This window comes from Anser anser (genome assembly GCF_964211835.1).
Source record: "Anser anser genome assembly, chromosome: 2".
In the NCBI taxonomy this organism is placed as follows: domain Eukaryota; kingdom Metazoa; phylum Chordata; class Aves; order Anseriformes; family Anatidae; genus Anser; species Anser anser.
In genome coordinates, this window is record NC_139721.1 from 145,879,688 (window position 1) to 145,892,555 (window position 12,868).

Consider the following 12,868-nt stretch of genomic DNA (forward strand, 5'->3'; position numbering starts at 1 on the left):
AAGCAGCTTTAGTTCGTCAGGATAACGCGGGTTGTTTTCATTCCTTGGGCCTGTGTGACAGGTGATGCGTGAAGCGCTTGTTAAAATGTGAAATTAGGGTTTCTTGAAAGTAGAGGAAATACGGGTAGGCATTGCCAATGGATAAAGTCCTCACGTGTTAAGAACAGGACAAAATTATAAACTTCCAAGTGCAGCACCCTCAGACACTGAAGAGAAAGCACAGGCCATCACCACGGGTGAATCTGCGAGTAATAGGGCTGCTGCTGCACTCCCACCGGGCCTGCCTTTCGCAGAGCTGGGCAGATGGGAACATCATCCTTCCCTTCCCTTCCCTTATAAATCCACCCCCAGTTCCATTTTCTGGCTCAATACATGTCAGATGGCTGCCACTGACTTAGCCCTGGGCAGAGCCAGCTGAGGTCAAGAAGCTGTGCTAAGCTTTCCAGTACGTGTGTCCTTCCAAAGGCATAAGAAAATGATCCTTTCAAGGACAGCCCGACAGAAGAGCCCAGCTGTCCCAACAGCATAGAGTTAATGCAGCCAGGAGTTATTTTACCAACTGAGAACTGAGCGGGGTAAGAAACCGCTAATAATGAGGAAGGTCAGGAAATGTATGTGGGATGTATCTTGAAGAATAACAGTGTGGGATTAATGCATTTTTTTCTCTGAGATGATTGTCCATGTACATTTTACTTACTGAAACTTTCCAGCAATAACTACAGATGAGTACATGCAGTCTGCACAATGGTGACTTCAGGATAACATTGGCTTTTATTGTTTCACTGCATAACTTTGAGAAGGCAGAAAGCAAAGCGTTTGATCAGGTGAAAATGAAAGAGCATTTTTAGTAAAAAGCCTGGGTAAAGACTTAGTGTATTTTCTTTTTGAATACTTACAATGAAGGCATTTCCAGAAAAATTAGATCTCCTCTTTTTACTGAAATAAGGACCGTTTAAAGGTTGAACCTGATGGGCAGAAGGTGCAAACAGCAAAATGTGAAGGGGAATAAAAGTATGTTCTACCACGGGCGGTGAGGAATGAAGACAGTGAGTTTTCACACAGAGATGAGTATTTTAAGCAAGAAGTCGGTGGAGTAAGAAATAGAATTCCTAAATGAGATCACTCTGTTCTACTGAACAGCAAGAAAGGGAGATATTTCAGTGGCTAAGATAAATGGGATGATTTGCCCTCAAAGAGTGTGCATCTCCACTGACCATAAAAGGAGCTTGGCTCAGTTACCAGTGGAGCTTCCTGTGGGCAGATAAGTTAAAAAATGAATATGCAGAACACGTCCTGCAAGCCAGCAGCAAGGAATCTGGTATTAGACATTAGAGGGCTATGGATGGTCTACAGGTTGGAGGTACTTTTCCCCTTTCTGCATTGTAGCTCAGCTGTTCTCATGGGAAGACTGCTGAGATCCTAACTCTTCTGAAGACTGGAAACCCTCTGCTTGAATTTCTAGCTACATTTGTGCAAGTAGTTTGTGTTTATTTGTTTTTGCAAAAGCACTGGTCCTTTACCTTATTTTCAACAGCTATTTTTCCTCCTTAGCTTTTACATCCAATTTATGAGTTAGAATATTTTCCCTTGGACTTCACTTTGCTAGGCTAAACAAGTTTAGCTCCTCCAGTCTCTGCTTGCAAGTTACTAATTTCTCTTACCGTCTTAGTGCCCCTTATTTGCTTGCGTTCTGGTGCGAGCTTGTTTTTCTTAAATAGCCATGGCAGTATTTGTAAGGATATTTTACCAGGACCCCTTACAATGGCATTAATAGTCTTCATCTCTTTTGGAAGTTCCTCAACTTCTGCATTCTAGGATTGCATTTGTTTTTCAGATCATGTTAGGGGTTGTTGTCTTCCTGAAGTTGAATAATACAACCAATTGTTTATTTGATACTTTTATTTTCAGCCAGTGAGTTTGTAGCTTTCTTCAGGATTCAAGCATAACATCGCAGTTCAGTCTTATAAAATGTAATTCCATTTGTAAGGAAAATAATTTATCATATGCTGTCTCTACCTTTTGGTCCTGATAGCAAATTCAAGCTCTGTTTCACAAAGGACTGTGATCTTAGAAATAATAAGGTCCTACAAGCTTTGTAAAACCTGGGGTATTTGAACAGAGGGAAAAGTAAACTTAATGCCTTTCCTGAGGCAAAGGCAGGCATATAAATTGCAGATGATGTTCTGCAGTAAGCAGCTAGCCAGGCATTCCATTCCTACTGTGCTAGCTAGTTAGCATGAGTAACCTCAGCCTGGCTCAGAGGGTATTTTTTAGAGAAGGCAGCAGAAGGTAAGGGGACAAAGCCCTGAATTCCATAAGAAATCAGACCTCGTTACTTTTGCTGCTCATGGAATAAATAGTTCCTTCTGTTAATATCATTTTATTCTCCTCTTTACATCGCAGTGCCACCTGAACATATTCTTTCTACCACAAGGAAGACTATGGCTGGTCTTCCAGCAAGACACAACATCCCTTCAATGCTGCACAGTGTCTACAGGTTTAATTGGATTCTTGGCTTACCTGGTCTCTGAGAGCAACTTCATCCAACACGGGCAGCGTCCTACCAGCAGTTTTGCTTGGTGAACTCTTTCCCAGAGGTTCAAGTCAGACTAGAAGATTAGGGAACCTAGGCACAGTTTGTGGGTGCAGGCCCTGCCAGGTGGAGTCTGTTCACACACACGTATGGGTCTGCAGCCACTCTACCTAATGGCTGCCCTTGCCAGGTCCTGTGGGCAGCATTCTCCAGTGCCAAAACTCTTCACTCATTCCCTTACGTGATACAAACAATTTCTGCTCCTGCTGTCTGCTCATAGTCTCTATGCTCTGTAGTCTTTTGCAGGTTTTGAGACCCAAGTTAGCTGTAGCGAGTCACTGCTGCTCTTAATTGGATTGGTAATTAAGCCCCAGGTGGTTCCCTTGGTTGTATTCAGGCTTGTCTTTCTGGATGTCAAGATGTCAAGCCTTCTTACATCAGCTATCACTTAAAAACAAGCACTTAGTAACTCACGTAGCTGGACTGAAGGATACTGTTATTTAATACCAGTTTTTGCTTTTAGCAGATTTGATTTAACAGTGCTGTTATACCTCCCAGCGCAAGAACATAAATGGTTATCTTAGAAAATTTTGTCTGATAGCTCAAGTTTCAAGTAATCGCGTAAAGAAGTGTGGAAGCGTTCTTTCAGTGACTCAAAAACAGTGCAAAACCTTCCAGGTAATAAAGATGTAATTCACTCTCAAAACCGGCATACTCAGGAGCTGAGTCCACCAAGAGATGGCATTTGCACTGTGTTTGGCTAGTGCTATAAACTAGTGGTAGCACATTTATGTACTAAGGACTTTTTACTGTAAGTCATTTTTAATGTAAAAGACATTTTATAAAACAGTAGGGGAAATATTTGCCTGAGCTTAGTCAAAGATGAGATCATTAGGTACTGGCACAAAGAAATGGGGAATATGAAGAATTTCTTAACATGGAGAGAAAGGCAGTCGGAAATTTTTTTACAATCTCAGAGTTGCAGCCAGAATGTGTAAGCATTTTTTCTTGTATATTTTTCCTCACATTATAGTGGAATAGGGTGTAGAGTATTGCTTTTAAAGTAGAACAGTAACACAAGTTGTAAAAAACAGTTGTCGAAGCTTACATAAAATCAAAAGGCCATTCCAGGTAAATAATATCATCTATTCCTTCTGTTAAATGGCAGTTTAGCTATTCATAGGCAGTTTGTCAGACAAGTTGAAAATCAGGAGAAAATGAGATCATATTTGTCGGTTTCTGTTTATTGTTCATTAGCTTGCTTTTGTTGCAACTATTTACATATTTTTGGCATTCACAGAAGAAATAAAAGTCATAGTGTTTTGGTGAAAAGAACTCAGCTAGGGAAATAAAAAATCTAGTTCTGCTGCATTTACTTCACTTTGTATGTGTATAAACGCAATATTTAGGTGCTTAGAGTTGGTAATGAACATTTGTAATGCATGTTAAAATCTTATAATCCATTGTTTCATCTTTTTTAAATAGGGAGTTTCCTATGTTCATATTTTACGAACAGGCAGGGTTTCAGCTCAAGCAGAGCTTATGTGAGAACAGAAAGAGAGAGGACGTGATGAATCTGTTGATGTCTTCTTTAAGCGTGTTTTTTGTGGAAGACAATGTTCAAAACCTAATCCTTAGAAAGCAAATGACTACTCATTTTTCACTGAGTCTCCAATTTCCATGATGTGATCTACTTACCTCTTGTTTTCTGAGTAATTATGTGCTTCAGAAATGTCAAATGATGTGAAGTGAGGTTTATTAAAGATTGGGCACTGTGCAATGTATACTGTCTTGACTATCAAAATTAAAAAATAAAAAAGTCCATTTTTCAAATAGGAGTCAGTGCAAGGGACAAAAAGGTGTGCAGGTTTGTGCATGGATGTCTGGCAAAGAGACAGTTCCTTCAGAAGTCTTCAAGGAAAATAAAGCAAGAGAATATTTTGGTTAATAAGTTATAGATTAATATCTGGATAGTTATTTTCCCAGCAATGACAATAACAGAGATTCTGCTGTTCGTTTGCAGAAATGGCTTCCAGATGGGAATCATGGTCTGCAGTCCAAGACTGAATGTGATTTAATAAGTTTTTTATCAGTAAATTATATAATATTTCAGAATATGAACATTGACACTGCACTGATTCCCTCTACTTTTAGATGGTTGTTTATTCTCTTCTTTTGCTCATTTCTGGTTACTACTGCCCAAGTCTTTTGAACATTTGTGAGTATAATCTGGAAGAAAAAAATCAGTATCGTGTAATAAGCACATGACTGTGACTATGTCATAGTAAGACTTGGAGTACCAGGTTAGAAGACTGATTTTTAAACACAGAGTAAGTTCATTCATATGTTTTCTTTGTAGCATCAGAAGAAGATATAGTTCAGGTTATCATGGGCTTTAACATGGTGAGTTAGTAATACTTAACTGGGGTATAATCACATTCAAGGATTTTTCTTTCTAATTCCTACATTATCTTTCTACATCTTCAACCTCAATCGACACCCTCGTCAAGTAATATTTTGTCTTGAAATTTCTCCTTTTAAAATGTGTGAATATATAATAACACAGAAAAGGAAAGCTGTGAAGAAAGATACTTTGGAGCACAGTTATTTGGTTGTATGAATCAGTCATGACTTGCTTTAAAATGCTGATTTTACAGGAGTCACTCAAGTACTGACACCATAAGCCACGTTAAGTATTTTGTAGCAGTACAGCCCTATGTGCACAGACAAGATTAATGGTTGATTCTCTTTATATTTCTGATTGATGCTTCCCTGTATCAAAATTTTATATTTTGTTTGTGCGTGTATTTTTCTGGGTAGAAGGAATGTCTATATTTTTGATGTTTACATAAAATGTTTGTTACATTTTTTTATTTTTTTTTTCCTAGAACTGGATGATTTATTCTAGAAGTAGTTAATATTCTGACTAAGCATGGAAATTCAGTTTTCATACAAGCTTCCTAACTTTTTTAAAAAAACTTGCCCAGTAGTTGAATTACTTTTATGAATGAATTATAAGTAAAAAGTTAATATGGTTTTTGTACAGTCATCAGAAAGATACAGAAATCTTTTAAGGCTTCACTATAAATCAGACACCCCAATTTCTATTATAAAAATTAATGGAACTTCCACAGTGATATTTTTCTCCAAAGCAGTAGAGATTCCACTGGAAAAAAAAAAAAAAAGAAGAAAACAAACAAACAAAACAAACAAACAAACAAACAAAAAACCTGAATATTTACCCAAAACAGTCTGTATCAAGAGTGGACAAAGTGGTAACCCTACAAACCTCCCTTTGCACTTTAGAAACGATTTTGAATTTCTGGTTAGTAAAACAGAAAATGAGAAATAATTTTAAAATGTAGGAAGAAAGAAATGCCAGCGACTCTTATTAGTTAATGTGTTTAGACTGTGGTGATAGGCATTTGAAACAACTTGATATTAAATGTAAACTGCAGACCAGTTTGTCTCATACTGTGATCGAAGAGTGTTTTCTACATTCATACATAAACCTTTGCAAGTGCATGCTACCGACGTGTCCTACTGGTTTTTAAAAATTGTCCCCTTTATTCAAGGAGGAAAAGGGAGAAAGGATTGGGCTGTTTGTTTTGGGGTGGGAGTGTGAGTGGGAGATTGTTTTAAAATTAGAAGCATCAGTAGTCTCCATTTAGGGTTTTCTTTTCCTAGAGGAAAAATGAGAGGTATTGGTGGAAAGTATTTTAGACTATAAGTTGGCGATATTAATCAGGAAAGAGAGTTTGGCTGTTTCATGAAGACCAGTGTCTCACACTAGGTGCTGATACAAACAAGCAAAAGATACTACACTACATAGTTAAAAGGAAAAAAAAAAAAGAGAGAATTTAAAATCTCTTTCAGGTGTTCAGCTTGCAGTTATCTCTGTGATAGCCCCATTTCACTCTCTAGGCAATCACCAATAGTAATTCTGGATAATTCCCTGCATACTTTTCTTGTGAAAGTAGGATAAAAAAAAAAATCCAAATCACTTTTCCCCTGTTATATAATGAGAAAGAAGGCCAAGAAAAGACATCATGGTGCTTTCTCTTCTTTGTAGGTCATTTTAAGGCAGAAATTCAAGCACCTTGGAGTAATCACGGGTTTTGAATAGACTGCTTCTATCATTTATGGTGGTATGGTAATATTATATGGGAAAATGTGAAATTCTGAGAGGAGTAGGGACCAGAGTAAAGCCAAATCGCTACAGGGTTCGAGCAGCAATTGGCTGTAAAGTTAATATGGAGCAAGAGTTGGATGTTGCAAGGTTGAGCATTAATCCAGTGCCTGGTAGAAAAATAATTTATCTAAGTTTCTGCCTCATAGTGATTGTACTATGCAAGCTATTGAGCAAAACACAATTAAAAAGCAACCCTCTGTGAAGTCCATAGATTATATTTCATGATACTGACATCTTCAGTCAATGTGAAGATGAAAAATACGTGCTGTGTGGATGGGAATAGCTCCCTTCCAAATCCATTCACAGTAGAAGTTCGAACTGGGGATGAAATTTGTTTTTTTATCAAAATTATTTTTATTGAGAAAAGCAGAAGTGCGTGTTACATATACATGTCTTCTTGCATAGTGTACATTCTGATACAGTTAATTCAGCCAATTTTCTGGTATTATTCTCAAGATCTGTGCCATGGATATTAGAGTCCTCCATATGGGTACATTTATTCCTCTGATTTTTTCCATTTCTTCTTATTGTAATAACTGTAGAAAATCAAGCATTTTAGTTGAAATGTAGAGTCATTAAGGTTATTTTAGAGGATCTGAAGCCCTCTCACGTTTTGTGTAGTTAGTTATTTTGTCGTAGAAAGAGTTGCATCTAGTTGTATCTTCATTTATTTTTTAGTTCAAGCAGAGATGGAAATTAAAACTATCTATTTTGCAAAACACTCTCTTCTTTCTTCTTTTTACATCCAATTTATGCATAAATGAATATTTCAATTTTTTTTTACAGGAGGTGTGGGTTTCCAGCGAGCCTTCAACTCTGAATGTTAAATCTGGGGACGAAGCAGGCCACTTCTTCAAAATGCAAATACATGCGCTGTGTTTAGACTGGGAAGAACAGCACTGAATATTTTGAATGTAATTTTTCCTGGAATATCAAACTAGGATCTATTGCTTTGGTATTGAAAACGTCGCTGATTATGATGCCAGGACTGTTTTATTGGGTGGCTTGAAATCACTTCTCAGAGTTGGAAGGGGATTCCGTCCCCACTGGAAAATCATACCTGGCAAGACTTTAGTATCCTCTCCCCTTGCCGTTGGTGTCAGTAGATTTCACAGGAAGAAAAAATTTGATCCATCAGCAATATGGTCAGGCAGCAGACAGTCAAACTTGATGTTACCAGACTCTCAAAATACCTAGTACCTGTGACATTCTGAAACGTAGGTTAGTTATATTAATGACATTTTTCTGCTGAGGTTTCAATGTAAAAGGTGTGTGATTTACTGTGATTTTGGTAAAGCCCTCCACACTGGAAATGAGGATGGTCTTTGTATGACAAGGGTCGGAAGCAGTAAGGCTGAAGGTCCTGAAGGAATCTACTGCCCGTTAGCAGTCATGTAAGGAAATACAAGCATATTTAATCATATAAACACATTGCCGTAGTGATTCATTATAATGGCATTTTATTCTCTCGATATTTTGGTTTGGTAGCACCACTACGTTTGAAGCAGTGACATTTAAGTGCTAAAAATGTTTGGTGCCATTAAATGAGGAAGCACAGAATCGAATTTGAGGACTCATTTGTACGCCAGAAGCCCTTTGCATCTCCTACTGGATATGCTGTGCTGCACAGTGAGCGTGGTGTAGAAACTGATGCCAAAGCTAGCTCATGCACTGGAAGCAGGCTAGCCCATTTGTGCGACGCTTTGCCAAAGCTAATTTACTTTGCTAAGAAACAGGGTAAATGAGACAGGAGGCAGCACTAAGCGATGTGGTTAAACTGCTTCCAGTTACCCAAGCTGGCTCCTCTCGAACTGCTTTGGCCATCTCCCCACAGCGCTGTGTTGTGTAGCACAGCTATTCCCTGAGTAAAAGTGATGTGGGAGAAAAGGACTCGTGTGAGGAAGGACTGATGAATTGTACCCATCCTTTTTTCTGCCCCAAAATATCTGTCTTCGGATACATGCAGAATGTACAACTAAGCATGTCTCCAAATAACTACAGTATAACTGTCATTGCATTTGACCTCAGAAATGCGATTCTCTGAGTAAACACAGCAAATGGAGGCACCACAACTGATTATAATTAAATATAAGTGGCTAAGCACAAATCTGTGGTATAAATAGATGTGTCAGGGCTGACAGTGAAAGTCTGAGTTCAGCTTACATGCGAGCCTTTGCATTACTCATGTAAATCAATGTTCTCACTTACAAGAGAAACCTCATAATTTACCACTACCCATAAAGTATCCTCTCTGTAATCAATGGTGATTCCTATACGGAATTATTGTGCAGAGCAACCTTTCTTCCATCCATATCCTCAGCGTGATTGCTGTATGGTTTGGCAACGCGACAGAAAAGTATCCAGTGAGCTCAGTAGTTTTCTGCGTGGAAGGACTTCGCTGCCCTAATTTGGTACAAAACTTCCATTCAGTTTAAAGCAAGCGAAACTGGAATTAAATGCTCCAAATGGTGGGGGACCAAGAGTAATCTTCAGGGGAAGAAAATGATTTCTATCCCACTGTATTAAGACTTTACAATGAAGTTCAGCCGAATTTTGTTCTATATAGAAGTAGAACGCGCTAACTGAAAGTGCTGCATGCTGTCTGCTGTGCTGATAAGAGTAAAGGACGATCTGGCTGTTTTTCCTTCTCCACTTTAGGTTATAATGAAATGCCACACTGGCTCTCAGCAGCCACCACGCAGCTGCATGTGCAGGACATGAGCCAGAGGTGGGAGCAGCCCATGATGCCCAAAAGTGCATCCAGGGTGCGCGGGCTGAAGGGTGCAGACCTGTCTTTCCCTGGGATTAAAAGACGCCGGAGCTGGAAGTCGAGAGAAACTGACGCATTGGCACTCGGGAGGCTGACAGGACCGGGACAGCGGAGCCAAGTGAATTCGGATTTTACAGTCAGTCAAGCAGAGGTTTTCTGAATTGCTTTTGTGGATTTGGATCGCCTGAACTCCACTTTCGGTTCCTTACGTGCATCCTGAGCGTGTGGCTCTGCGTTCCAACGAAAATATAGGCTACATCTCAAATAAACAAAATGAAGGAAATAAATAATGCTTTTTTCCATTTTAGTATGCGATCTCAAGTCCTAAAAGAAAAAATTTCATGCAATTTTCTAGTCACCTAAGGAACTAACACCTCCGGTGGAACTCAGCACACCTCTTCTAGTTACACAAAACAGACACTTCCAAATGCAATGTTTTATTAAGGTGTGATTAACTAAGGGGGGATAGAAGAGTTTTCTGAAAAAATATGGTAAACTAATAAATGGCACATTTGTTTTAAAAAAGTGTAATTCTCCTTGGCATTTGATTACAGCATGTGAGATCAAGGAGTTACTCACAAAGTACGTTTAAGCTGACAAAGCTATTTATGCTACAAAAATCTGCAGTTACACACTTCCCTGCTCTTGTTCTGGCTTTGTATGAAACCTGCTTTTCTTTTTTTTTTTGCTTATACTCTTAAGGATAGCTCTGCATATGAATTCTATACATTTTTTCACATAATTTGTGATTTTATAAGATAACACCACATCATCATATAAACCATTGTGTTTTATTTTGAGAATAAACAGACAGGTAACTCTTTACTTCAAGGAGTATTTTCAGCGAAGTGTTTTAATGTATCTTTTTCAACTTCTACCAACAGAGCTGCGTAGCACTCTTAATGTTGTCTTATTGCTGTACAATGTTAAGACAATGGGAAAAAAAAACACAGAGGCTACTGAATCCTTAGCGATTGCTTTGCATATAGCCAGTAAAAATGTAATGTACTCACAATATTGCTTTATTGATGACCTTTAGTGACTGGGCTGTGATATGGTATCTCCATTCAAAAGATTAAAAAAGCACGAGGGATCATGGACAGACAGCATTACTAATCCTCAGATCCGCAGAAGCGTCTTCAGCTCAGCGTTGTTCACAAACACCGTGTCTGTCAGCTTCAAATTCACTGTTCTTGTTTTAGGTGCAAGGAAGGACGAGTTTAGGAAGGACAGGCCCCTACAAGCTGTTCTCCAGCCATATAAATCAAACTGGTTAAGGTTTATCTTTGCAATCTCTGCCTCGGGTTTCCCTGAGTGCCTGGTTGTGATGCACGGTGCCTGGATCCCTGGCACCCGTGGCAGGGCAGCGCTTGCAGCCACGCTCAGCTCCCGCTCCTCCAGCCTGCACTTGCAATGCAAGTGCTCAGCACTCCTACAAATACCGAGCACCAAGAAAAACACAATTAACAACCACATGTGAGATGTGACTAATATCACACAGGAAATCTGTGGCAAAGGCAGGGATACGATTTGGTTCCCCAGGGCTGTGCTCATGCCTTAATCATGAAAACATGTTCTCCTCTCTAGAGCTGGCTGCTGCATCGCTACGCACGTCCCGAGGGCTGCAGCAAACAAAGCGCCGTTTCCACAAATCGTACTCTTTTACTACACAATGATTCATCCTCCAGAGCAGGTCTTTTCAACGTGCTGAATAACACAGACAACCTACAGAAAGCTCCTCGCTCTCAAAGAATAGCTCGCGCCTCCTTCTCCCTTGAGACTCTCGTAGCCCACCTGAGTCCCCCTCCCTTTCTCTGCTGTCTCCAACACCACGAGGGTTTGGTGCACAGGGGACAGGATCCCTGTGACAATTTCTGCACCTCATGGGGCCCCGCTGGCAGCAGCAGGGCCAGGGCAGGGACCCGAGCACCCGCAGCCCCCAGGCTGGGGCTTGCCCAGATGCTCCGTGGGGACGGACGGCTCCGCAGGTGCCGTCCTGCACAGGTGTTTATTGGCTTGAAACGAAAGTCAGGAATACTGAGAATAATTCATCCATCACTCAGCTCCTCAAACCGAGCAGGAAGGAGCACAGTGCACAAATCTAAATGGCAGGTAGCGGCAGCAATTAGTGAACAAATGAGCTTTGCTTGTGGAGTCACTCGCGTGATGAACTTTTCCTGGAATGAACTCGTTTTTTGGGTGAAAGCTGATTATGCACAAAGTGTTGTCAAAGGCGTGTAGCCGAGCAACCGCACAACTCCTTTTGTCACTAATCCCTATCATTTTTAGGAACAAAAGATGCTGCTTCTAACTGTAATAAGTACAAATTTATCTGTTGGAAATGGGATCTGCAGTGTTCTTTCGTTACACTTAGAAGCTATTTAAAAGCAAAACGGGTCTAACCCAACCAAAAGTAGCGCTGCGCGCTTACACTAAATATATTCATTTTCACTCTGAAATTACTTTAAAGAGCAAAGAATTGCTCTGTGTGGGAAATCAGCAGAGAAATGCAAGAAAGTCTTCCAAGGAGGTTGGCTGTTGTGCACAACAGGAGCTCTGCACAGCCACGCCGTGACCGAGAGCACAGCCAGCGCCGCACGATTTATTGGTTATCTGCGACGCAGCGAAACCCAAGCACCTTGTCTGCTGTGTTCCTTCCATTTTAGCACTAGCGGTAGCAGACAGACAGACAGTTTGGTTTCAGCCTGGGAGCTAGACGAAATACCTCTGACATACCCCTGGACTGTTCCAGTCTGACTTCTAAGTGCTCGGTAGTAAAGTCGTCGGGAATCGAGCACTAAAACGGGAGAGAAGCAAATGGAAAGAGCCCCCGCTGTGTGTGCAGGCTGGTGGTGAGAGGGAAAGCGCTCCGGGCTGCTCTTGGAAACTTGTCGTGTAAGGAGGTCAGGGAGCGACAGACGGCTCCGGCATGAAGCTGGGGCTCGCACCAAGGCTGAAAAACTGCAAACAGTTCAAAACATGCATTTAACTAAAAATGAATGTTACTAAAACAAATTATACCGATCGTTTATAAATGTAATCTGAAAGCACCGTGGCTCCTGGCTGCCATTCAGATGATGTCTGGCAGCACGCTGTGTATCATCCACAAAGTCTCTTCCAGAATCCCCAGCACCCTGGCTTGAGGGAACGCTCTAAATCTCCCTAAATTCTGATGATTCTGATGTCATTTTCTAAGCTTAAAGTGTTCTTTCGAGTGACATCAATCATGACTCAACCTGGCCTCTCCTGCCACAGATGACAAAAGCTCCTATTTTTAAACTTTCAGACAAATACAGCCTGGATAACTTTTTTTTTGGCCAAACATACGTCAGTTCAAATCTCACTATTCCGAGCATATTCTGTTCTTTTGGGA

The 12,868-nt window shown here is 40.3% G+C and overlaps 1 protein-coding gene and 1 long non-coding RNA gene across 11 annotated transcripts in view; one reads left to right on the forward strand and one right to left on the reverse strand.

The window, feature by feature from the left end:
* The window catches only part of ODAD2 (outer dynein arm docking complex subunit 2), a 96,146-nt gene extending 93,459 nt beyond the window's left edge, over positions 1–2,687 (reverse strand). For all 3 annotated transcript variants that reach the window (XR_014579472.1, XM_083823650.1, XM_083823654.1), the window contains exon 1: positions 2,521–2,687. Coding sequence is in view for 2 of the 3 variants with exons in the window: in XM_083823650.1 (XP_083679776.1) it covers positions 2,521–2,543 (23 nt within the window). In the remaining variant the exon portion in view is untranslated. The remainder of the gene's footprint in view (positions 1–2,520) is intronic.
* LOC310894009 lies at positions 385–12,263 on the forward strand. Of its 8 annotated transcripts, none has more exons than XR_014579480.1 (3): positions 585–1,360; positions 2,404–2,497; positions 7,512–12,263. It is a non-coding gene; the product is annotated as an uncharacterized lncRNA (long non-coding RNA). The 8 variants fall into 8 exon arrangements; XR_014579481.1 differs by lacking the exon at positions 2,404–2,497 and adding an exon at positions 6,606–6,681; XR_014579483.1 differs by lacking the exon at positions 585–1,360 and adding an exon at positions 1,904–2,289.
* Positions 12,264–12,868: the final 605 nt, after the last annotated feature.